The 24,931-nt window shown below is 40.4% G+C and overlaps 3 protein-coding genes across 5 annotated transcripts; 2 read left to right on the top strand and 1 right to left on the bottom strand.

The window, feature by feature from the left end:
- Nucleotides 1–4,872: 4,872 nt before the first annotated feature.
- Nucleotides 4,873–9,085, top strand: LOC103377886 (uncharacterized). Of its 2 annotated transcripts, none has more exons than XM_008308857.3 (5): nt 4,873–5,222; nt 7,382–7,640; nt 7,965–7,998; nt 8,250–8,442; nt 8,546–9,085. In XM_008308857.3, exons 1-5 carry the CDS (start codon nt 5,165–5,167, stop codon nt 8,893–8,895), a joined length of 894 nt encoding a protein of 297 aa, XP_008307079.2. In that variant the 5' UTR covers nt 4,873–5,164; the 3' UTR covers nt 8,896–9,085. The 2 variants fall into 2 exon arrangements, with proteins under 2 accessions (XP_008307079.2, XP_024910785.1); XM_025055017.1 differs by lacking the exon at nt 4,873–5,222 and adding an exon at nt 5,485–6,204.
- Nucleotides 9,086–11,511: 2,426 nt separating this feature from the next.
- On the top strand, nt 11,512–16,318 carry cyp2y3 (cytochrome P450, family 2, subfamily Y, polypeptide 3). The gene is made up of 9 exons (XM_008308812.2): nt 11,512–11,804; nt 12,482–12,644; nt 12,967–13,116; nt 13,229–13,389; nt 13,878–14,054; nt 14,143–14,284; nt 14,565–14,752; nt 14,833–14,974; nt 15,132–16,318. Exons 1-9 carry the CDS (start codon nt 11,631–11,633, stop codon nt 15,314–15,316), a joined length of 1,482 nt encoding a protein of 493 aa, XP_008307034.1. The 5' UTR covers nt 11,512–11,630; the 3' UTR covers nt 15,317–16,318.
- Nucleotides 16,319–17,126: 808 nt separating this feature from the next.
- On the bottom strand, nt 17,127–24,355 carry LOC103377846 (cyclin-dependent kinase-like 1). Of its 2 annotated transcripts, none has more exons than XM_025055016.1 (11): nt 24,296–24,355; nt 23,683–24,132; nt 21,408–21,596; nt 20,473–20,594; nt 19,572–19,644; nt 19,354–19,444; nt 18,793–18,993; nt 18,270–18,352; nt 18,132–18,188; nt 17,814–17,963; nt 17,127–17,652 (listed from the first exon to the last, which is right to left on the bottom strand). In XM_025055016.1, exons 3-11 carry the CDS (start codon nt 21,576–21,578, stop codon nt 17,557–17,559), a joined length of 1,044 nt encoding a protein of 347 aa, XP_024910784.1. In that variant the 5' UTR covers nt 21,579–21,596; nt 23,683–24,132; nt 24,296–24,355; the 3' UTR covers nt 17,127–17,556. The 2 variants fall into 2 exon arrangements, with proteins under 2 accessions (XP_024910784.1, XP_008307033.1); XM_008308811.3 differs by lacking the exons at nt 23,683–24,132; nt 24,296–24,355 and adding exons at nt 22,175–22,624; nt 22,788–22,845.
- Nucleotides 24,356–24,931: the final 576 nt, after the last annotated feature.

Below are 24,931 nucleotides of genomic sequence, written 5' to 3'. Positions count from 1 at the left end.
CACCGCATCTCAGCACTTCCAGAGTTGTGCGCTCTTTAACCCAGATGTTGCAAAAACAATATAATCCTTAAAACAAATCCGTTTGTTTCAGTTCCTCTAATAAAAGGACAGACCCCTGGTTAAAAAAGAAAGAAAGAAATGTAAAAGTCTTCTTGCTTCCCCTTGCGTTGTTGTTTTGGTTGATCCAAAACCGCACGGATGTCCAACAAACTCTCGGGCGAAGCGACCCTTTAGACCGATGATGAAGTTGTCCAAAGTACAAAGAGTGTATTTCTGGAGACTCGCTGGGTATTTTTAACACAGACCGTCCTGTGGTTCCAAACTTCTTTTCTCTCCTGCTCACCGGTGCCTACAGACTCACTCAGACATTCAGCCCCCTGCTCTTTTCTCCACGCTCTCTCTCCCCCTCCAAACAGGATTCAAATTCCTCAACTCAACTTCTTTCCACCCTCCTCCCACTCCTCCTCCTCCTCCTCCTCCCTCCTTTTTGCCTCCTCCTCATCCTCCTCCTCCTCCCTCCTTTTTCTCTCAGAGGATGTGTGAGAAAGAGTGCCGCACGCTGATTGTCTTAACACAACCCCCCATTGTTTTTTCTGATTACGCGCGGATCCACGGAGGTTGTAAATAGCCGCGACTATTTACCATAGTGGAAACAAAGTAAGTCAGATGTCAGTCTGTGGCAGTCACAGAGCTGTAAACCACTATGTTTACCCTCACTTCAAGGCAGGTTGATTTAAAGACCTTTCACGTGAATCGTTTCATTTTCTCCCATGAACACAAAAAGTCCGGCCTAAATACACAATATCTATTAACACCACGTGAAAAACGTAATCAGATTATATAGTGACAAACCAAACACCTAAGTTGTCTTATCGACCCCCTGTGGACCACAGAAGCACTTATGTCAACTCCCAATGCATTGTGACTTTTATTATTATGCTGCCAAATTAATCATTATGTTCGCACAAAAGCGCGTATTTTAGCAATATCAAAAATGCTTGGTTTAATTGAGTTCGCGATGAAATCTATGACGCTGTCTAGACGTTTTTCTACAAACTTTAGTCTTATCTCTGGTATTTTAAGTTGTTCTAAAACACTAAATATTTGCAGAGTGATTAGCCAATTAATGCCGGTTCAAAAATGGACAAATTTGCCATTACATTAAATATAAATAGTAAGCATTAACCAAAAACAGCTAAACAGTAATTTAGGCATGTAGGTTATGGATAAATTAGAGAAAGAAATTAGAAATAAGAAAAGTGAGTTAGAAGATAACCCAATGCTGAAAATTGTTTTTTTTTTTTTAAACAGCAGCAAAAAGTTTCCTCAAACACAACAGGATTAAGAAAACACACACACACACCTAACCAGATTAACCCAGGGTTAGCAAATATTTAGCAGGTTAATTCAAATGTATCTCTCAGACATACTGAGATCCTGGCTCTGTGTTTATCAAACAACTTTATTTACTTCACATAAATGTAGTTAAAACAATGCTCCAGATTTAAGATGTGATTAAGGAGTCATAGACTAAACACCACTCTGTTGATCTCAGCTCCACGTATCTGGGGTCATGTTGGAGCTGCCGTCTAAGTACATGCTGATTCGCAGACGTTCCAGTGTCTTTTTTCAGCCTGTATTGTCTGTGGTGATTTTTGTGTTTAGACAGAGGTTGATGCTGGTCAGGTCTAAAATGGGCCTTTGTTGAGTTCACATACAATTTCTCCACCATTTCTTTAAAGTATGGTCTGATTTTGTACTTGGGCTAAGAAGACCTGGAGCCCGCTGGCCCTTTAAGAGTTCCTCTGTGGACAGTGTTGTGTTCCCAGGGTTTTTAATGGAGACAGAGGGAGACTGAGAAAGACCCCATTGTATATGTTCCCTTTTCAATAGGAGCTTGAGCAATGGAGCTCTCAGTGCTCTCAGATAGACAGAGAGAGAGAGAGAGAGGGAGAGAGAGAGGGAGGGAGGGAGATGAAGGGAGGGAAGGAAGAGGGTCACAAAAGGGGTCCCGTACAAGAATGAAGGTTGATCAAAACAAAAACACAAAGATTTTGGGGGCTGTATGAACCAATCATAGGGCGAGTGTTTAGGTTTTCACTGGGATAGACTTCATCATCAAGTGTTTCTGCTGAGGCAGCACCAAAAACCTGCAAACCGGATTCGCCAACAGCAAGACTTGGCATAATTTTTTTTAGATGACGCTACAGAAATATATAGTATGATGTACAGTGAAAAGCACATGAGCCCAGACACTCCAGCAATACAAGTTATGTGAACTCTCCTTCATGTTCCCTCACAAAGGCAGGCTGTGGAACAAATATCCTCACTGAACTTCACTGCTAAACAAAACAACCTGTTAGTTTAAAAAAGGGGGAGGTGGGGGGAGGGGGGCTATTGGCTCCAGGACATGGGAAACACCTTCCTCATACTCTCCCAGCTACAGGGACACCGGGGGGTCACTAACAATGAAGTCGACTTTTCCCTTTCTTCATGTTGTCTCTGGAGCCTGGATGCAGCCAACGATGAGCTGCTTCTTCCAACCTGTTGATCCATCACAGGGACGGTGGGGAGCGGTGACTAAGAGTTTAGCAAATCACTTCTGCCCCCTGCTGGTTACAATTAGTAAGCTCTTTTTAAATAAATGGAATAAATAGATTCACAGCGACAAGACAAAGACAAGGTCGTGTTTCAATGTCTGAACACAGTGGTAATTTATGGTTTTGCCTGCATTAGAGTATTGTTGTGTATTTCAGCAACAATATGTATTTTCACCTTTATCATCCCATACGCCTATTAATCACATTTGTCCGGATTATTCAATTAATTAATCAAACAATGTTTTTTATTTATTTCAAATTAGCCCTGTAAAACAACAGCCTGCATTAAAAACAACTTATTTTATTTTGCTCATGTCAAAGCCTATGGATGTGGCATAAAAGTACCCAGTGATGACTCAACGGCTGAATAGAAGCCACAGAAGCACGCCATTAACTTTAATGACTCTGGCTAACCCCAAATAGAGTTCAGCTGTTGTATTTGGATTTTTACATCAGTCACCAACTTGCATCATAAAGAGACAGTTGTGGTTAGCAGAGCATCATCAGGGTGAGAGAAATACAATGGAATACAGTTAGAACAGTTCACTTGAAGTAGTGAACATGATGCAAGAGCGAACATTCTGCCAAAATGTCTAAAACAGACTAATGCCAAACTGTCAAGGAGGTTGTTAAGAATCCCACAGCAGCAATTATAAACTACATGGATCTCTGACAGGTCTGACTACTCCCTCAATTTATCAAAAACGTTTGATGCCAATATTAGACCAAGATTCAACAGTTTGGCCTTGATCTAATGCTGTCACTGCAAACGCTGTGAATACAGTGGTGGCAGGACAGGAGGGTGGGTTGGGTTTTTTTTTTTTTTTTTCTCAGCTGCATTAATTGCTGTCGTTGACGGTTCATCGGTCTGTGAAGAAATTTAAGATGAAGAACAATTAAATAAACTATATTTATTAAAGCTCTGACCACAATCGTTTTAAAATCAGTTCTGACGTTGACCTGAAGAGGTCGGTATTTTACACAGTCTGACTGCTTTGTGGTGACCGTGATTTAGATCAGATACAGCGGACAAATAAAGAAGAGGCATAATAAATTAATTTAGTAATAAAGTGAATGCTACATTAACAAAAGATACATTTAATGATAACTACAGTCCATTATAGTACATTATAGTACAGTCAGAGTCTACAGTATGAGAAGATGCTACATTAACAAATGATACATTTAATGATAACTACAGTCCATTATAGTACATTTGTGTCGGAGTCTACAGTATGAGAAACAGATTTCTAATGAGCCCATCCCTAACCTCCACAAAGACACTAGTTAATTCAGCACATCTGCTTTGTTTTAAACAAGCATCTGCACTTGACAGTACACATCTGGGATATGAAGAACAACAGTGGATCAACTATGGAACCAGGTTGTCATGCTGGAAACCCTCGTGCAAAACTAAAGCAAAAACTAAAAAGCAGACTAAAATATGTCTTTTTGCCAAGTGCAAATAAAATACACAGTCCAACCAGAACAGTTCACTGAATAAATCTTAAAATAATTCATTTTCCTTTTATTTTAAATACAGGCTATACCTGTGGTCTTGATGAGACTGAACATGTCTTCATTCACAAATATATCCCCCAGGATAATTAAAGGCAAACAGAGCATTTAAAAATGAAACAAATGAAAGTCAGGTATGATAGATGTGCAGAGAAGAAATATATAGAATTTGAAGATTGTGCAGTAAAGTCTGAACTTTACTGCAGTAACATTTTGACCCTTAAATTTGCAAAGATGCCTTTGCAGTCCTAGGAAAAACTAGGCAAAGCTTAATGTTTTGGTCAAAGCAATTGAATTACACATTACATTTGCCTCTAATTTGGTTGAAGTATTTCCTCCTCATTACAATGACCCACAGCATGATCTTCTTCTTGAATAATCTATTGTTGATATTGGATTTCAAGAAGACAGAGTAGTAGAATACATTAAATCCAATTTGGAAATGTAAAAATAATAAAACAGTTACTCTGTGTTTACCAAATCTGGGCAGATTAAAGTTGGTGGTTTAGTCTCTCTGTGTTATCGCAACTGACTTTCAGGCCTGCAAGAATAGTAATCTCCGCTTTTTAATCTGTCTGAGCGGAAGGTGACCGCATACACTAAATCAGAGGTCATCCAAGGGCATAATCTGAAGCAGATTCGATGATGGTTTGAGGAAGAAGCCTCACATTTTGTCATCAAGAGGCCTTACTCTGTGTGCAGGATGAGAAAATAAAGGGTTTAATCTGGACGCGGACGTGGTCCTGAGAGAGACAGAGCACGATGCACATCTGGTGATGAGATTCACTGGGTGTTTTTGATGGGTGGAGATTAAACACAGTTCAGATTACCGCAGCCCTACATGTTAATGCTACATCTATGTGCCAGCGGAGGGGACAGCTGCAGTTCCACTCACAGCTGCCTAAGAAGAATATCCTAAATAGTCTGGATTATGTCTGTCCGTCTGTCCCCCCTCCTCTCTCTCTCTCTCTCTCTCCCTCTCTCTCTGTGTGTGTCCCTATTTTTCATCATCAAAATCTCTGTGTATTATTTCAGTCCCGGCTTTCATGATGACCACAGGCTTGAACACAGCGGGCATTCACAGAGGTTTCCTCAGAAAATATGGTAGGCCCATCTCCGTTACGTGTTATTTTTTATTTAACAGAATTTTAAATATTACCAATTCAATACAATACTAATGTTTTTTTAAAAAAGGACTTGAATTACACAGCAGCTAGAATATCCAACGGTGTTTACCACATCCATTGTGTTTATACCCTGTAGGTCACATGTCAGAGTCGCTGTGTTTACCCTGATGTTATTTCACAATAGCAGGTTAACTGTAGCTTCAGCAGTTCTCAGGAAAGCTGTGTCATGGTTACCAGGTCATATTGTGTGAACCGAGACTCGTGTTGACATGGAGTCAACAAGCTTTACTTGATTCTAAAAAGAGGTGCATTTGCAGTTTTTCATTTTTATGACCCTTCATGTATTCTGTTAAGGTCACTGGTATTATCAGTGTTGGTCAGTGACCCAACAGTGAGCTGGGAGGCTGATGTTAGTGACTCAGAGGAGGAGATGAGACTTTAAATACTAATTTTGTCCAGCTGTCAGTTTTCATCAGCTGTGTTTATGTGACAACAGCATGTGTGAAAGTATCATGCATCACTGAACTAGTTTTGTTAGCATTGTCTCTAAGTCATAAAGAAGTCTTATATTCAAGTACAGTGTGCTGCACCCTGACCCCCTGTCTCTCTACTTCAGCCATGTCCAAACTATTCCTTAAAGGGCCGTGTGGCTGCAGCTTTTTCTTGAGCTGTCTGAAGACTGAGATCAGTTCATTAAACCTGTCGACTCAGGTTGGAAAAAAAAGCCTGCAGCCACAGTGGCCCTTTGTGGAACAGTTTGGGCACCCCCGCTCTACGTGCACCTGCCTCCTGGGCTTTCTGTGCTTCCTGTTTCTCTGTCTCGCAATCAATCGTACCTCAAGCACCTGTCCTGTGATTACCTGACGTGCTGCACCTTTGTCACCGCCTCCCGTGTCTTTGTAGTCCTCTCTCACTCTCTTCCTATGGTGGAATTGTTAGGTCTTTGCTCTTGGTTTAGCGTGAGTCTCAGCACTTGTTTTTTTCTTTTCTTTTGTAGTCTAGCGTGTTTAGTTTCGTCAAATCACTTTACTTCCAAGGAAAGTTAACAAATGTACTTTGTCACTGATTATATTCTTGTTTACTAGACCTCAAACTAGAGACCTCATAAGACAGGATTTATGTGTTTGTTTGTGCTGCATTTGGGTCCAAACATTTTATTTAAATCTTCTCTCATTGTTATGATCCATACTTGTGTTGTTCAATAAAGACAGAGGCCAGAATAAAACCGTAATGTTTTACAAAACTATGTCCTCACTGCAGGGAACGTGGCCTGAAACCTTTTTTGAACATGTGTCACAAATCATACAACTTTTAATGACAGACTCAACAACACAAATCAGATTTTTTTTTTAATCTGGTGCCTCTCATGTGTGTTCCTAAAACTGTAAACAGATCTGATGTTATTTAAAACTTACTCAGCCTGAATATGAATGTTGCATACAAACATGCATTTAAGACCTTTGACAATTCTGCACCTGAGGTGGCCAATAGTGACACAATCACTTGCCCTCCCCCAGATAATATAGTCTAGAATTTTGTACTTTTATGAGTAAAAATGATGCTTGAACCACATGAGTGATCTCTCTGCAGCTGTGTACTTGTAGCTGTGTACGGTGTAGCTTATATAATGTCTGTGGCAGATGATCCTGAAAGAAGCTTGGGTCAGTGTTTCAAATGTCTTTGTCCATTAAAAAGAAATCAAAAAACAGTAAACATTAGTAAAGAAAAAATAATCTATACATTCCACAGTCTCTACCATTTTCTGTCTGTCCTTTATGTAGTGAAATACTGTATGTCTCTCCCAGCGTTAGCATATGCTCACCCACTGTTATCATAATTAAAAACTGATCAGTGTCTGGAACACTGTGCCATTTAATAAATCACTCAATGCACACAGGTTTTAGACTAAGCTCCCGTAAAGGACTTGTAGAGTTTTGTGTAATATCTTTTAATTTATGAGTAATGTCACTTAGGTTTATTTCACATTTTAATTCACTTCGTGAAGGGACTGCGTATGTTGTCACTTTGCTGATAAAGCAGTTTTTTCTAGCAGATTAAAACAAAAGGGAAAATTTTCAGATTTGAAAATGTCCTTTTCTCCACATGTAGACTACAGTTTGTGTATTTTGGCTGCAGGGGGCTTCATGTTCAAACAGTGGAAAGAAAAGTACCTCGTACTTACCATGGAGGGAAAACTGCTGGTGTGTCGTGATGCAGAGTCTCCTCCAGACCAGGTGGTGTCACTGCAACACAACTGTGAGTCGATTGCAGAGGGACGGGAAATACTTGACTTGCCCAAATTGCCTCCAGGGGGCAGGAGAGACTGCTGCTTTGCCCTCATCCTGCCACAGGACAAGTTTCTGCTGTTGCTTGCGGACAGTCCAGATGACTGCAAGTATGCCTTCCCCCCCTCCCCCCACCCCTCACAGACACTTTTTTAAAAGACTGGGAATACTTAAATAATGACAATATAAATGGAGAATATGAGAATTCTGTCAACAAAACTGAGGAAAGAGTCACTTTATCTGATAAAAAAGAGAAAGCAGGAAGTGCCTTAAGATTTAAAATTCATAAAAACATGTACTTCATATTTTTGTTGTCTTGGCTGAGTGGCATTGAACAGGTCGTGAGCTTGTGTTGTCTGGGCTGTTGTCTGCCTGGTTATCAGTTACACCACACTTAATAACATGCAGGTCATGTTTAACTCTTTCTTTTACAGTTTGTGGATGAATTTAATCAGAAAGGTCAGAGAGGTGAGTCTGCAGTCTTTGATCTGTGTATATATCTCAGTACTCATTTCATTTTCAAGTTCATTGTACATGTAACACCCTTCGTCCTGTGCAATGATTAAAGATTGATTGATTGATTAAAGTTCTTTGTACTTCTACTTAAGTATTACTTAAAACATAAAATGACTACTATAATAGTAAATACAATGTTATTATTATTTCGATTTACTGTGTCTCTGTGGTGCAGTAACCATTTTATTTCCCTCCCTGTGTAGGGTGTCATGTCACCTCTGACCTTTCAAAGTCAGCGCACCATCGCTCCCTGCATTACAGACAGAGACCCTCTGCCCAACTCATGCAGTGACAAAGACCTGGGGTCACCCAGGACGTCTGATGGCGCTTCTTCTCCGGCCATGTCTCAGGTCAATGAACGGGGGGGATCGCTGAGAGAAAGACACCAGAACCAAGGTCAGGGTCGAGCGGCTAGTCGTTTAGCTCAGATGCTAATAATCAGCTTCTATGGTTTATGGGGTTGTGTTATACACATACTGTAATTCTTCTGATATCACAGGACTGCGGAGGCCCCTGCACAGTGTGTCCGGGGCCCCACCTCACCGTGTGTCAGGATGTCTTCGGCACGGGAACGGCAGCGATGCCCGAGCGGTCAGAGCGTTGTGTTTGCTGATGGGAGGGGCGGCTGGCTCCTCCGCCGTGGCGTACCTTAACTCTTGCTCCCCGGCCTCTCCGCTGGCCGGCAGAGCCCCAGAGGTCAGCCACAGTTCAGGAGGCTTCTCTGAGTTTCATTCAGCAGCGTCGTTCCACGGCTGTGGTCAGGACGTGGACCCCCCTCACTTTAACAGCTTTGACTTTGAAGGAGACTCGGACTTTGATGCATTTGACTGTGGAGGATTTGCTTTTTAGCTGTGACTAGAAAACTGACCCATGTTGAAAACCTTAATCCTTCCCGTGAATGTATTCCTATATAATACAATGGCATCGTTATTAATTCATGAATCAATCCTTGGGTTATCTATACGTCAATTTATAAATTAATGACGGTAGTGGTTCTTCCTGGCTCTGTGCCCATGCTCCTCAGCTGAATCATTCATGATCTGACCCCGTTATCTGTGTCGTATCCCTCTTTCCATGCCACAGGTCCAATTGAGGTCAACTGCACAAGCAGTTTAATGACTCCACTCAGCCACAAGGATATATATATATATATATATGGAAATGCATATGCAACTAAAAGCCTCAGGGTTGTAATTTTTCTTTAACATTTCCCTCTAAGAATATTAATAATGTCCTCCTTCATCAGCCTGTTTAGTTGAACCTTTGACATCCCTATGGCCTGTATATAAATTGCTGCATCACCTACCGTCTGCACATATTAACATTAAAAGCTGTTCAAAGGTAATATATACATATATATATATATATGGAAATGCAAGGCTCTAATTAGGCTCTAATTAAATCCAGCTATCATCATGACATGCAGCTTTCGTGTCTACTGTTTGTTTATTGTCATTGGCAGGAGAGAGCAGGGTGTATGACTGGACAGTCTGTCCATTGGTGGTTGGAGTAAAGTAAAGCATGGACAGTCCAGTTGAAGTCAGTTTCAAAGTGAGACCTGATTTATTTAGGATGATTTTTTTTCTCTTGAAGTCAGTATTGTTCCTCAGCTGCAGGACAATGCTTAAAAAATTACCTTTATTGAGAAACGGCTCTTGAGTATGTCCAATTGCCACGGCAAAATTCTAACTAAACAACAACTGCTAAACACTGTCAGGACTGCCAAAGAGATACAAAGAGCACAATAAAAAAGTACCAAGTGATCAGTTGCTTTCCTGGCTTTATTCCCATCTGGATTTGAGCCACACATAGTAAACAAAGAGAGGCACATGCTTCACCTGTGGCCCAGTGCAACACGCCCTCCTGAGCTTGAAGAGCAAGATGAAAGGTGGGGCGTGATGGTGTTTAACTAGTTTAGTAATGAATCTTGGGCTAGTCTTGGCCCTGCTCTGGATTTTGAGATTAAAAATCAGGAGAAATTATAATCTGCGTCCAAGACCTGCTGCTCTTCCTCCTGTAGGAAACCCACCAATGATTGACAAAATAGAAAGTTTAAAAGCAGAGTTAGGGAGAACCATGAGAAACCCAATAATTAATATATATGTTAAGTAAATATGAAATAAGTCCAAAAATAGTTACATCTAAGGCAACTGGACAGAGTAGGGTTTTTTGTTGTTTTTTTAATTTTTTTTTTATGTAACTATTTTTGGATAATTTAATTTTTTTTTTATGTAACTATTTTTTCGGTAAGATGACTGAGAACCTACACAGATATGAAATAAGTCTTTTTTTCCAGTTCAGTGAAACCTATGGTCCGTTGATGACAGTTTACCTTGGCTTTCACACTTCACAGTTATTTTCTCTTCACTATCAGCTCAACACTATATTATAGAGTCCAACCGCAGTCTTTGAGAAAGACTTGCATCAGTGACGGATGAATGAAATAATTCTGTGTGTTTACCCGTGTATTTGCCTCAGCTGCTTTAATCTCTTATCGTTCTCTAATCCTTATCTCTTCCAGATGATGATTTGTGCAAAGTAAGGCCTGCAAATGTTACATAACCTTCTACAAACCTCTATCCATCTATCATCCATCCATCCATCCATCCATCTATCTATCATCTATCTGTCTATCTACAGTACAAACACAGCTGTGATAACACAAGCTCCTTCCTTAAGCTAAGCGTTAGCATTTATCTCAGTATTTTCTTTATGTTGTTCATTTTGTCAGAATGTTTGTGCCTACATCAACACATTAGGTCTTTCTGCCTCTCTGAGCTTCTGTCTGGTTCTCAGTGTTAATCAGTGTCATCAAACTCACCTGTCCCTGCTCGTTCTCCTCACTCCTCTCACCTGGTGACCTGGGTGTTCATACTCTCTACTTCACTCAGTCTTAGTCAGGTTGTTGGTCACCTTTCTGAATCTGTGTCCCTGTTATCCTCGTGGTTTGATCACCTCAATTCTTGTCTGGTCTTGGTTTTTGTGTGAGTTAAGTTTTAGTTTTTAGTTTCTCTACTGAATAAACGTCTGCACCAGAACGCTGTCTCTTGAGGGCTGTGTTTAGGTCTGGTCCCCCGTTTGGCTGAACAGAACAGAAAGACGTTTAAATAATCTACCTGCATTGGATTCATGTCTCTCGACTGCTGGGTTTTACGTGCTTCCTGGTTGTTCCTCAAATGTGACATGCTTTTGCTAAAAAGATTCTCCAGGACTAGTTATAAAAGATTTAGGCATATACTTCATCAGATGGCTAAAGTTTAGCCTCAAACAGAAATCAAATACCAATGCTGAGAAGAAGGCATGAAGCCATGCTGGAAAACTGTGGTTACGTAACATGTTTTCAAAGTGTCCTTAAATGACCCAAATAAACATACTGTTTTGTTTTTTTCATATTACTTCCTACCAACCAGAACATGTCTAGTCATGGCTTGACCTTCCAGCTTGATCCACTCTCCAGGTTTTCCAGAACAACCTTTGCCTTTAAAACAGGACTTTCTGGAGTGCATGTCAACACTGTTGCTCAATCTGCTATCTCAGCACAGACGTGACTGCTGCACAGAAGACGCAGCTGCGAGCCTGTACTCATGGAGACCTCTACTGCGTTGCTTTTAGTATTGTTGCTCATCATCTCTCTGTGTTGGCTGTTGACGCTGAGAAGCGATAAGAAGCATTGTTTTCCCCCAGGACCCCGGGGTCTGCCTTTACTAGGAAATGTGCACCAAGTGGACAAAAAAGCACCGTACTTAACACTTCGGAAGGTACGAACCTCTCTGATAGTTTTGTTTGTACTCAGTGCACAACACAGATTTGTCTGTGCATTAAGGATAGTTTGTTGTTGACATTCCTGATGTTAATTCTTAAACATTATCAGCTCTATAACAGAACAGCATTCATATTCACATGGCTCAAAATCTGTCACTCAGTGTTTTGTGCCTCAAACATAATTCACTTCTTCTTTAGCTGAGTTAAAAACAGTAGTCTTTTGACTGGGTTTAAAAACTTTATAAAGTAATTTACAGAAGTTACAACTGTACAAAGAAATGCAGTGTAGTGGAACTGATTGTTGACACTTAATGCAGATGAGTTTAATATTTATGTAAACAATTCATATTCATTTGAAACTTAGATTTACACATTTGCAACACACACTTGGAGCTGGTTTAGTTGGATCACATGTCTCTTAATTGTTTAAGAAGTTTAAGAAACCAAGGTCTCCTGTATTTACCTAAGAATTCACCTTTGGTTACAGTTTCTGGGTCAACAAAAATCATTTATCTAACCTGTATGAGGTCTGGGAAGGATAATGTCTAAATGCTGTTGATGTGGAAATAATATGGTCAACTTTAAGAGGTTTTGTGATTGCTCAAATCTGGCTTCAGTAAATTCTTATTATATTGTTGACCTTTTTTTTCTTTCTTTTTTAAATTTCCTCTAGTTCAGTGAACAGTATGGTCCAGTGATGACGTTGTTCCTGGGGCTGAAGCGCGCTGTGGTTCTTACGGGATATGACACCGTGAAAGAGGCGCTGGTGGACCAGGCTGATGACTTTGTCGGCAGACAACCTTTTCCGTTACTGGTCAGAGCCACCAAAGGATATGGTACCGCATCAACATCTGCTCTGTACTGGCTTTGCTCACCCTAAAGTTTCAGTTGTGGTTTCACCGAATCACACCCACCAGTGATAGTGTCTTCACATTCAGTACATTCCTTTTCTGAATGATGATGAAGTGCCTTTTTTTTTCTGTGACTGTGGCGCACTGATCATTTCAACACATTTATTACAATTCCTTTTTAGAAACAGCAGGATACATATGTGTGTGTATATATGTGTATATATATATATTTATACGTATAAGTGTACGACATGAAAAATGTTCCTTGACCCTTGGTTCAGCTCCTACTTCTACGTTGTTTTTAAAGGGATGGCGATCAGTAATGGATCACGCTGGCAACAGTTGCGACGATTTACACTGACAACTCTAAGAGACTTCGGAATGGGACGCAAAAAGATGGAGGCCTGGGTCCAGGAAGAGAGCAAACACCTGGTCGCCGGTATGGCCGAACACAAAGGTAAACAATAAATAAATAAAAATGTGAACCTTCATATTTACTTCCACTACAGAGAAGTGGAATACACAAGTGTGTGCTTCTTTTCAACATGTTTCTTTTGCGTTTTTTCCAGGTGTGCCGTTTGATCCAGTTTTCTTTTTTAGTTGCTCCGTGTCCAACGTCATCGGCTGCCTTGTGTTCGGTGAACGGTGCAACTACGACGATAAAGACTTCCTTTACATCCTGAAGTCGGTGGGAGACTTCCTAAGATTTGCCAGCAGTCCCTTGGGTCAGGTATGAGATTGGAAAAACAAAGGATCTGATTAAAGTTCTACTGGTGAAAGGGACGCCTCACTCACAGCCTTGAACTAATGGTTTTCACAGACCTGTTACAAATATTTTCTAAACATTCTTGAGTTGTTTTTTTTTTCTTCAGACAAGCATGTACGGAATGTTTTTTCAAACTTTCTAAAACCTTAAAGCCAGATCACCTATTGTAGGAGATGCCTAATGCTGATGTTTGTCTTAAAGATAGGCTTGTAGCTGGATACACGTGTTTCCTTAATGGCCTCATTTCATTGGCAGGACACAATTCAGTGTGTTTATATTTCACATGACTACTAGGGTGTTTAATCTGGCCTTTCTGACTGACTGTAGAACCATGACAAAGAGAGGTTTTTTTCGTTGTCTAACATAGAAAAGTGCTAGGCCTGTATGCAGTGTCACATTAAATCCAACAGTGCGACAGTGAAGTATTAACATTCTGTTAAACTCCATCACAGCTTTATAACATCTTCCCTCGGCTGATGGAGAACATCCCAGGCCCACAACACGCCATTTTTGCCAGGATTGAAGAATTGAGAAAATTCATTATTTCAAGGATCCAGAAACACGTGGAAACTCTGGACCCGAGTTCACCCAGAGATTATATCGACTGCTTCCTCATCAAACTCAATCAGGTAAAGATACATTTATATATATATGAATGATGTCAGAGCGCACTCAAATTTCGAATGTGACCAAATGTGTTTAATATTTTTATTTCAGGAAAAGGATGATCCTGCAACTGAGTTCCACTACGACAACCTGGTAGGAACAGTTGTGAATTTGTTCTTTGCTGGAACAGAAACCACCAGCTCAACCATCAGATACGCTCTGAATGTGCTGATGAAATACCCCAAAGTACAGGGTAGGTCCCATGCAGTAAAATATTCTAAATGTTTTTTATTTTATTTTTTTTGTTTTCAAAAACAAAATGCCTTCAACATAATTCCTAATTTGATGTGTTAAAGAAAGTGTGTTGTTGTGATGAAGTATGTCAATCCAGGCAGAACGCAGGTTTTGGTATTTTACAAATAATGATGAATAGTCACAGGAACCTCCACACAGAAACGGTGGAAAGATTACATGCAAATGAATTGTTGTACAAATTAAAGCCAAAATGAGTTGTATTTATTTCTAATTTGAAGAGCAAATGCATCAGGAGATAGACTCTGTGATTGGACGGGAGCGATGTCCTCGTATGGAGGACAGGAAGTCCCTCCCTTTCACTGATGCTGTAATCCATGAAGTTCAGCGTTTCATGGACCTCGTCCCCTTCAGTATTCCACACTACGCACTGAAAGACATCACTTTCCGGGGATACACAATTCCCAAGGTCTTGGTCCGAATCTATAAATATACAACAGTATTCCACTTCCTAAATGTTCCCTTGAAGTGACTGTTCTACGTCAACAGGATACAGTGATTATTCCCTTTTTGCACTCTGTGCTGAAAGATGAGAAGCAGTGGACAACCCCCTGGTCCTTCAACCCCCAGCACTTCCTGGACCAAACAGGAAACTTCAAGAAGAACCCAGCATTTCTGCCCTTTTCTGCTGGTAAATTCCAATACAGTAACTGTAACCTGAACCTTGTATTTGTTCCATGTTTTTCCCACTTCAGCTTTGCAGAACTCTCCATAAACTACCTTTACTGAATGTACATTTTTTGGTTTGTTATTTCTGCAACTTCACACCTTTTTTTTTCCCCTCACAGGAAAAAGAGCTTGTGTGGGCGAGTCTCTGGCTCGCATGGAGCTCTTCCTTTTCCTCGTGTCACTTTTGCAGCACTTCACCTTTTCTGTGCCTGGAGGTCCTGACAGCGTGGACCTCAGCCCTGAGTTCAGTGGCATTGGCAACTTGCCTCACCACTACAAAATCATTGCCACACCACGGAACTAAGGATTCGGGCTCTCTGCTTTACCCAAGTGTATAACCTGAAAGTAATTGACCCGTGTTGCTGTGTAAGTTCATTTTAACTTCTCTGTAAAAGGCGTTCTGCTACGACAGGAGTCCCTAAATAATAGGCCAGGGATTGGTATGTTGGTGTGCATGGTGTTTTATTTGAAAAATGATTACTTATGTCAGCTCCTTTTTTCATGCACCACAAAGCCTTCAAACTGACTTCAGTGAAAATGAGTAAAAACAAACGTTGCTCTTTACAAGAGGGAGGGGCTGAATGATGAGACAGAAGAACAAAAACTGCCACTAAAAAGAAAGCTGCATTTATTAGAAAAGAGCCAAAGTCCTGAAATATGAACGTACATTATAAATGTGATAATTAACTCCAAAGTTCTTCAGAGTGAGCCATCAGGCAGCAGTGGGTGGAAACAGACTCCGTGACTCTGTGTCAGAATCACAGTTGACAGTGACGCCAAGACAAGACAAAGTTAACACCAGTGTGGTCACAGGGTGAAGCACAGGTGTTTCTGAGACTTGATCCACACACTGTGAGCCATGGACACGCATTAATCAAAGATGAGCCACGTCATGTGACAGATGTCATGTACACGTACGTGTAAGGTTATGTTGGTCAATATTCATTCATTAACATTTTTAAAAAAGCTAGAATTGGACCAAAAGAAAAGGGTGAAAAAACAGTATTAGTATAAATTGTTTTCTGTCTTGTTATATATGTTGAAATATTCAGAAATATTGTATTATTGTTTATGTTTCAGTGTTGAGAAATACTATGTGATACAGTTTCATGAGCTAAAATTAAATTAAAGAAGAAGAAAATTACATCAAGCTGTTTATTAACTAAACTGTTAACCTCATGCTAAGGTGAAAGTTTTGCACGTAATAAGACGCTGTTTTTTTCTGTTTTACATCTTTTATCTTGACTCAAGTGGAAATACTAACTTTACTGCACAATAAAATGCAAAGGCAATCATCTTTTACTTACTTTATAATACTTATTATTGCAGTGTGACACAATTTCATTTTTTTGGCTTCTCCGTCTTATATGAACCTGCTGTTTTAGACTTCTCTGCATAGCGTTTGATGAGGAGCGTCACTAGTAATGTGATAAGTTGAAGGTCAGGCGATCCATCATGTGTGTGTGTGTCAGGCTGTAAGTGTTCGCACGCACGCTCAGTGTATCACTGCTCTGTGTCTGAGCAACATCCGTGTCAGTCTTTGAGGATCACTCTCAAAGACTGGGGCTGTAATATGTGAAGAACCAATCAAATTACTCTGCAGTGTCAGCTGTCATGGCAGGTTAAATTCTTTATAAGACACACTTCTGGCATGTTTGCCAAACTAGCACTGAAATCATATCTGTTTTATTCATATTGAAACCGCCAGTAAAATATACTTTATTTTTGTTTTGTTCTGTTATACTTATTTACTTAGTTAGTAGTCGACAGGATGGGTTGTTTTTTTTTTTTTTTTTTAAGCCGTTTCACCTCTTCATCCTTCTTCATCCTTCTTCAGCCGACGATCATAATTGAAGGCTCAACCCCAGGTTGTTAATTATTCAGGATCAATCTCTCTGTTCATAGACAGCCGTGTGATTTATGTCACAGCGATGACTTGAGGTGAACCCCACCGTCAAACCCCCTCCCACCTTCACTACATTTTCCATCGCAGTGTAGGCGAAGGTAAAGAACTTCTGCATATATATATAAATATATATGAGTGCTTCAACACTGGTAAAGGAGGAGCAGAGATACTGGCACACTAATGATTTTGAATTTAGAAAAGTCACATGTATTTATTTATTTATTTATTTACAAAAACACACTCGAAACAGTTTGTGGACGACTGATCGTTGATTAATTACGGCCCAGTATACAGCGTTAGACTGAATAGACATGCATAGGTACATGGTGTCTGGTTATATAGGTGATACATTAACAAGTTTTCAGTGAGGTTTCTTTGCTTTTTAACTTAACTCTACAGGTGACGTCTGATATGAGGCCAATAACACTGCCGGTGCTGATGGACACCTCTGGGTGATGATGGCACGCTGGTTAATCTAAATGGTTTTTATACATTAGTTAAAATGGAATTCCTCTGTTTTTTCACACATGAAGAACATACAGCAATATATGGAAATGGATTTTCACAAAACTTAACGAAAAAAAAAACCAACCTCTCAGCTCTGCAGACAAAACACTGTGTAGCAGTTTTCTGCATCATTAAATATTGGGCAGGTGATATTTATGCTTCACCTGTTTCTTCACATCCGGTGCTGGTGAGATGTTGCTGTGTGGTAACTGGGGCAGGTACTGTGCCTACAGGGGGAGACAGACACTAATAAAAAAAGAAAGAGGAGCCAAATTTGAACTTTTGTCAGACTTAGATCTCAGATATTAGCATTGCGCTGTTGTCGCCTGAACTGTAAACATAACGTTATAAGAGTTGTAAAGTTTAGAACACTGAGTTCCATATTCACCCCTGCTTGTCTCCGTCGGCAGACTTTGTCATGTCGTCTTCCTGGGCGCTCAATCTCGCGACCCCAGTTCGCTGCCTCGTCCTGGAAATACGGGAACGCCAGCAGCTCCTCACAGGACAACCGAAGTGAGGGGTCCATTACCAGACACGACTGCTCACACAAAGATATTGACATACAATATGTTTATGCTGTAATGCTCTGTCTTTGAATGTGCTATAATCATGTCATATTCACAGAATGTAACGAGTTACTGACAGACTCAACCACTTCTGTTTCTACTTACTTGAGACGCGATTATTTTATATATAAAAAACGTACCTTCATGACATGAAGAGCTTGAGGTGACACTCCATGAAAGCGCTTCTCCAACGGCTCCTAGAAGCAAGAAATAAATGGCTCTTTATAACCTCTCTATTGACCTTAAAGTCATTTGCAGTAGAATCCGTGTGTTGGTACCATTGTGTCAGGCTCAGGAATACTGACTCCACTGAAGAAAACATTCGAGCGGAACACCTGCTGATGACGAGGGATCAGGTCACCTGAGGTCAGAAGAAGAAGAAAATTAGAGTTCTTGTCAGAATTGGAAATAATGTCTCACAAGAGGATAAAAACATCTTTATAAATTGTTTAGAAAATCAGTATATTGCAAATAGGGGGCGAGACCCCCGGAGGGGCATGGTGAGGTGCCGGGGGGGCATGAAGGGCTTCCAATGTACCACAGCTGTAATACTTATATGATAACAAGCCTCCAGTCACTAGGTGGCAGCAACTCATACAGTCATTTGTACAGATAAAACATAAAAATGTTATGAGGCTCTTGTGATGGGGAGTCACAACAACAGTAAAACATACTGTGCCACTTGAAGAAGACCATGGCTGTGAGCTTTGCCGTATCAGCACTTTATTAAAATGTAAGAAAATGAAACCGTTTCATCTGTATGCCTACCATTCTTTTCCCTTCAGTCAGTTGTCAGCCTACCTAGAGTTTTTCTGATCAGGTAGAGCTGGTCCACATCAGATTTTCCAGGCCAGAGTGGATTTCCATTCAGCAGCTCAGCGAAGACACAGCCCAGTGCCCACACGTCCACAGGTGGTCCATACTGAGTGTCACCAACAAGCAGTTCCGGGGCTCGGTACCAGCGCGTGGCTACGTAGTCCGTGTAGTCGTCCTCTGGTCCGGCTGATCAAACCAGCACACAAACAGTCGGGTGGGTTTGTTTAGACACAGACCCACTTAGATGCTGAATAATGAACACTAAATAACACATACATTGTTGGGGAGGGGATTACAAGGCATGCTGACTGACTCTGTGGTAATGTATGGTAACGTAACACTGAAACCTAAAGCTGGAGGGTAAACAGAGACACGCTACACAGAGGGGGCGCTAACTGGCTGAATGCTCCTTCTATGTGATGCATTTATTGAAACGCTGAAGTGAGGAAGCTGTCAGCAGATGATCGAGGTTCCACGTTGAATAAGTCATTAGAGGCACGTTGACACTAAATGCTCATAAACACCTGGGCTTACTGGAACACTCACTCAGGATGCGTGCGAAGCCGAAGTCACAGAGCTTGATGACTCCAGTTTTGGTCAGGAGGATGTTCTCCGGCTTCACATCCCGGTGAATGCACTGGTAAATAAATAAAGACCACAAATTTTCACAAACGTCAGTTTGGATAGATGTTATCGTGGTGAGATTATAATTAGAAAATACGAGACAAGTCGAGGAAACAGTGATTTAGGTGTCAGATACTGACATTGTGCTTGTGGCAGAAGTTGACGGCCTGCAGTGTCTGCCACACTATACTCTTCAGCTGAGCCTCAGGAACTCTGCCGGGAGAAAGACACAAAGGAATAATGGTTGTCGTAAGAGAAGGCAAACAAAATACGTTTCCTCATCTATCATTTCAGTGATGTTAAAAGAAGAAGAAACCGTGCTTGCACAGTCCTTGCGTCGCCACGGTAACCTAAGGCCTGTCTCTTGACAGCAACAGGGCCTTTGTTTTCAGGAGCAGCTTGAGTTTCTGCTATTACAAACGCACAGCTGAGAAACAGAACTGGACTTTGACAGCTGTTTTTGATCTTGGTACGCACCTCTGACGCAGTATGTGACGATACATACAACATCAAACGCAAATGCAAGTCTTTTCTTGTGATCACAGGTTGCTTGAAACAACAGATGACTCTGCTGCCAAACATGTACTACTTCATTTGACTCTTATGTCTTAGTGTATCATGCACTATATATGTATTGTAACTAATTTCGTTCATCCCATGTCTAACATGTGTTGAAATGGCAATAAACACCTTGAACCTTGAACCTAAGAATAGCGAGGCTGTAGCTTCCACGCTCATATTTGAAAGGCATTGCATTGCCTGACAAATTTAGATTTCTGAGCCAATATCTGAATGATATGTTCACCCTAGAAAGGATTTGTGGACATGGAGGAGTGGTGGATTGGCATCACAACAATCTCTAAAAGAATGCTTTCTGGGTTCAGTTGAATCTATCAAATTACTGGCCAAAACTGGAGGCAGAATTTTTTTTTACCCTGCGGTAAAAACAAAACCAACTTGTGTTTATTCATGAAACCTCACCACACTGGTTAAGCTTTTACTCCCAGCCCAGACTGTTGGTCTAACACCCCTCTGACCTACCCTTGAGGGTGTTTGTCCAGCTCGTTGAGGACCGTCTGTTCACAGAACTCAAACACCAAGTGGAGACGCCTTTTCCTCCTGAACACCTCGAGCAGGTTGACCAGATTCACGTGTTTTAGTTGCTGTGTGAACAACAAGAGACAATAATGAAACGTCAGAGAAATAAGGCACGATAAATGTTAAATATTCTGACTTCTGTCTTTCAACAGGTATTTGCAGTTACTTTGTAAATGAGTTACTAAGTTACTGAGTAACAGCAACTAAATGACACAGTTGTAGCTGTGTGCTGACTGATATGGTGAGAAGTGAACCATAGACTGTACAGTATATAAGGACATTAAAGCTACTTTGTTTGGATGCAAATGTGAACCATAGACTGTACAGTATATAAGACATGGACATTAAAGCTACTTTATTTGGATGCAAACAGGGATGTTCAATATTAACTCTTTGCCAATATCCGATATGCCGATATTGTCCAAATACTTAATTTTCAATTTCGATATCAGCCGATACCGAAATAGGCCTGGTAATATTTATTTATCTGTACAAACCACTGTATGAGTATAAGATTACATGACATGACATTGCATTATCAGGTTTTCATTATCGGAGGATAAACCGATAACGATTCTTACAGATATTACATAACATGCTAATATCGGGCCGATAATAAACATAGGTGCAAAACAAGGTCTTGAAGCCTGAAGATATTCTTACTAATAATGTGATGAACCATAGGCCCACAGTTGTTACCTGGCCATGCTTTAATGTGTATTTTACTCTAAATGCAATTATATTTTTTAAATTAACGTCATTTTATAATGTAGAATATTCTTTTACTAGAAAGGAAACCAAATTGGGAGGCAGGGTTGGCTTCATATTCTGCCGTCAGTCTTCAATACTGACTGAAATGATAATGCAGTGACACTTACCTTCAGCATCCGTATTTCTCTCAGTGCTATCTTCTTGATGACCGGATCATCCTCTGACTCCACAAACTTCTTGATGGCTACTATCTGTCCGGTATCTCTGTGTTTGCACTTGAACACCACACCGTAGGAGCCCTCGCCAATTTTGGCCAGCTTTTCATACTTTTCCATCATGTAGTTTGTTGCCGTTTCCTATCAAAGGATGATAGCGGTGACAAAAACCGTGGAATGTAAATGGATCAGATAAATCAGTATACAGAGAAACACGATAGCCAATATGTGAAAGTATCTGCAAGCCGTTGGGTGGGATTAGTTGTACTTCAAGTTTAAAACAATTCATTATTTATTTAACATAGCAAAGCTTGTTGAAAGGGTTAAGGTACGAGACGACATGTTTTTTTCTGCTTTTTGGACTTTATTAAAAAACAAAAGGTTATTCCAACAACATTGATATTCTTACTGTAACAAATGTGCAAAATATTGTATTTTTCACACTGACACAACCAAAAAAAAAAAAAAAATGTCTTGCTTAGACCTGCCCAAAATAGGTCTTATTTAACAAAACCATGAAGAAATTGTATCTGCATTAGAATGAAAAGAAAATATTTTTTCACAAAGAAGCCAAAAAACAGGCAAGATATTTTATGTCATCAAAAAGAAATATTTCAACTTTAGACCCAAATAAGATTTTAGTGTCAAATGAAATTGACAATTTGAAGGTGCATTCCTGGTTGTTTATTTATGTGTGTGTTGCTGAGAGGAACACTCACCTGTCCAGAGGATCTTCATCCACAGGTCAGCTGTCAGTCTGCAGACAGCTCCACTTCAGGTTCCACAAACGTCCACAAAAGTGCATGTAGCTGCTCAAACAGTCATTTATTAATCTCAACACATCAGCAGAGTTTATCTGACAGAAGTATCACTAAGTGTGTCACACTGTAACAGCCGTTCTATTTGCTATTTAACCCAAGACTTGTCTTCTGGTGCGATGCCTGTCACTGTTCCACCTTCTTCACGTCAAAGACCTTCATTTTCACTCTTTGCCTTCCCGTCATTCTTAACCGTATGGACACAAACACAAAAGACGACGCCACGGTGTTTTATTCGTTACCTTGGAAACTGCGCAGGTGGGCAAGCTATGTACGCATATTCTTTAACCAGATTACGTACGTACGTTTCGCTTGATAGGCGGTAGTTCACCGCAGCGACCTCCAGTGGCTCTAAATAGAAGTAGAACACAGGATAACAAGTCGATGTAGCTTTATGCTAACTTCATTGGTGGAACTTACAAGTTCTAAGTGAGTAAAAACAACCACGATATTAATTTGGGCTACACATGTTTTTCATTATTTTCTGTGGGACTTTGAATATACGTGCGCTCACCTGTGTCCTGTGAGTCCCTGTTCGTTAGACTCACCTGGTGCTTCAGGTATGTATACACCTCTCTCCCACACACACTGTCTTTGTTGGGTCACTGTTGATGTACTGTATGTTGTCATTGCTGCTTGTTCCTGAATGTTCCTTGAATGGTTCTTGTGCTTCTTGTTTTTCCTCTTTGCTACTGCCTGATGCTGTTTTTCTGTAGGTGGATGTATTTAAGTTTGGTCTTGGTAAACAAACTTTTGACACCTGATCTGTGTTTTTTGAGTGCTGCACTTGGGTCCTGGATGTTCTTCCAGGGGCAGTGGTTGCCGTTTCCTATCAAAGGATGATAGCGGTGACAAAAACCGTGGAATGTAAATGGATCAGATAAATCAGTATACAGAGAAACACGATAGCCAATATGTGAAAGTATCTGCAAGCCGTTGGGTGGGATTAGTTGTACTTCAAGTTTAAAACAATTCATTATTTATTTAACATAGCAAAGCTTGTTGAAAGGGTTAAGGTACGAGACGACATGTTTTTTTCTGCTTTTTGGACTTTATTAAAAAACAAAAGGTTATTCCAACAACATTGATATTCTTACTGTAACAAATGTGCAAAATATTGTATTTTTCACACTGACACAACCAAAAAAAAAAAAAAAAAATGTCTTGCTTAGACCTGCCCAAAATAGGTCTTATTTAACAAAACCATGAAGAAATTGTATCTGCATTAGAATGAAAAGAAAATATTTTTTCACAAAGAAGCCAAAAAACAGGCAAGATATTTTATGTCATCAAAAAGAAATATTTCAACTTTAGACCCAAATAAGATTTTAGTGTCAAATGAAATTGACAATTTGAAGGTGCATTCCTGGTTGTTTATTTATGTGTGTGTTGCTGAGAGGAACACTCACCTGTCCAGAGGATCTTCATCCACAGGTCAGCTGTCAGTCTGCAGACAGCTCCACTTCAGGTTCCACAAACGTCCACAAAAGTGCATGTAGCTGCTCAAACAGTCATTTATTAATCTCAACACATCAGCAGAGTTTATCTGACAGAAGTATCACTAAGTGTGTCACACTGTAACAGCCGTTCTATTTGCTATTTAACCCAAGACTTGTCTTCTGGTGCGATGCCTGTCACTGTTCCACCTTCTTCACGTCAAAGACCTTCATTTTCACTCTTTGCCTTCCCGTCATTCTTAACCGTATGGACACAAACACAAAAGACGACGCCACGGTGTTTTATTCGTTACCTTGGAAACTGCGCAGGTGGGCAAGCTATGTACGCATATTCTTTAACCAGATTACGTACGTACGTTTCGCTTGATAGGCGGTAGTTCACCGCAGCGACCTCCAGTGGCTCTAAATAGAAGTAGAACACAGGATAACAAGTCGATGTAGCTTTATGCTAACTTCATTGGTGGAACTTACAAGTTCTAAGTGAGTAAAAACAACCACGATATTAATTTGGGCTACACATGTTTTTCATTATTTTCTGTGGGACTTTGAATATACGTGCGCTCACCTGTGTCCTGTGAGTCCCTGTTCGTTAGACTCACCTGGTGCTTCAGGTATGTATACACCTCTCTCCCACACACACTGTCTTTGTTGGGTCACTGTTGATGTACTGTATGTTGTCATTGCTGCTTGTTCCTGAATGTTCCTTGAATGGTTCTTGTGCTTCTTGTTTTTCCTCTTTGCTACTGCCTGATGCTGTTTTTCTGTAGGTGGATGTATTTAAGTTTGGTCTTGGTAAACAAACTTTTGACACCTGATCTGTGTTTTTTGAGTGCTGCACTTGGGTCCTGGATGTTCTTCCAGGGGCAGTGGTGGCTAAGTGGTTCAGGCTTCAGGTTTGGGTCCACCAGCTGCCAAGTCACTGCTGAGGTGCTCTGAGCATGGCACCATCTCCCCTCACTGCTGCCCACTGTTCACTTTGGTGATGGGTTAAAAGCAGAGGTCACATTTTGTGGTGTGCTGTGTCACAATGACAAGTAGTTCACTTTCCTTTCCTTTTCTTTCCTTGTAATTTGTATGTGACAAAAAGTGTTTTTTCTAAATAGTTGTAAAATCCCTTGGGTTTTTTCCCCGCAGGTATTTCCTGCAGTAAATGAGAGGATTTTCTTTATTTTTCCCCACTGCTGTTAACACACTGATGACT

This window comes from Cynoglossus semilaevis, chromosome 4 (genome assembly GCF_000523025.1).
Source record: "Cynoglossus semilaevis isolate Cse_v1.0 chromosome 4, Cse_v1.0, whole genome shotgun sequence".
In the NCBI taxonomy this organism is placed as follows: Eukaryota; Metazoa; Chordata; class Actinopteri; order Pleuronectiformes; family Cynoglossidae; genus Cynoglossus; species Cynoglossus semilaevis.
This window is presented reverse-complemented; position numbering and strand designations above follow the sequence as displayed.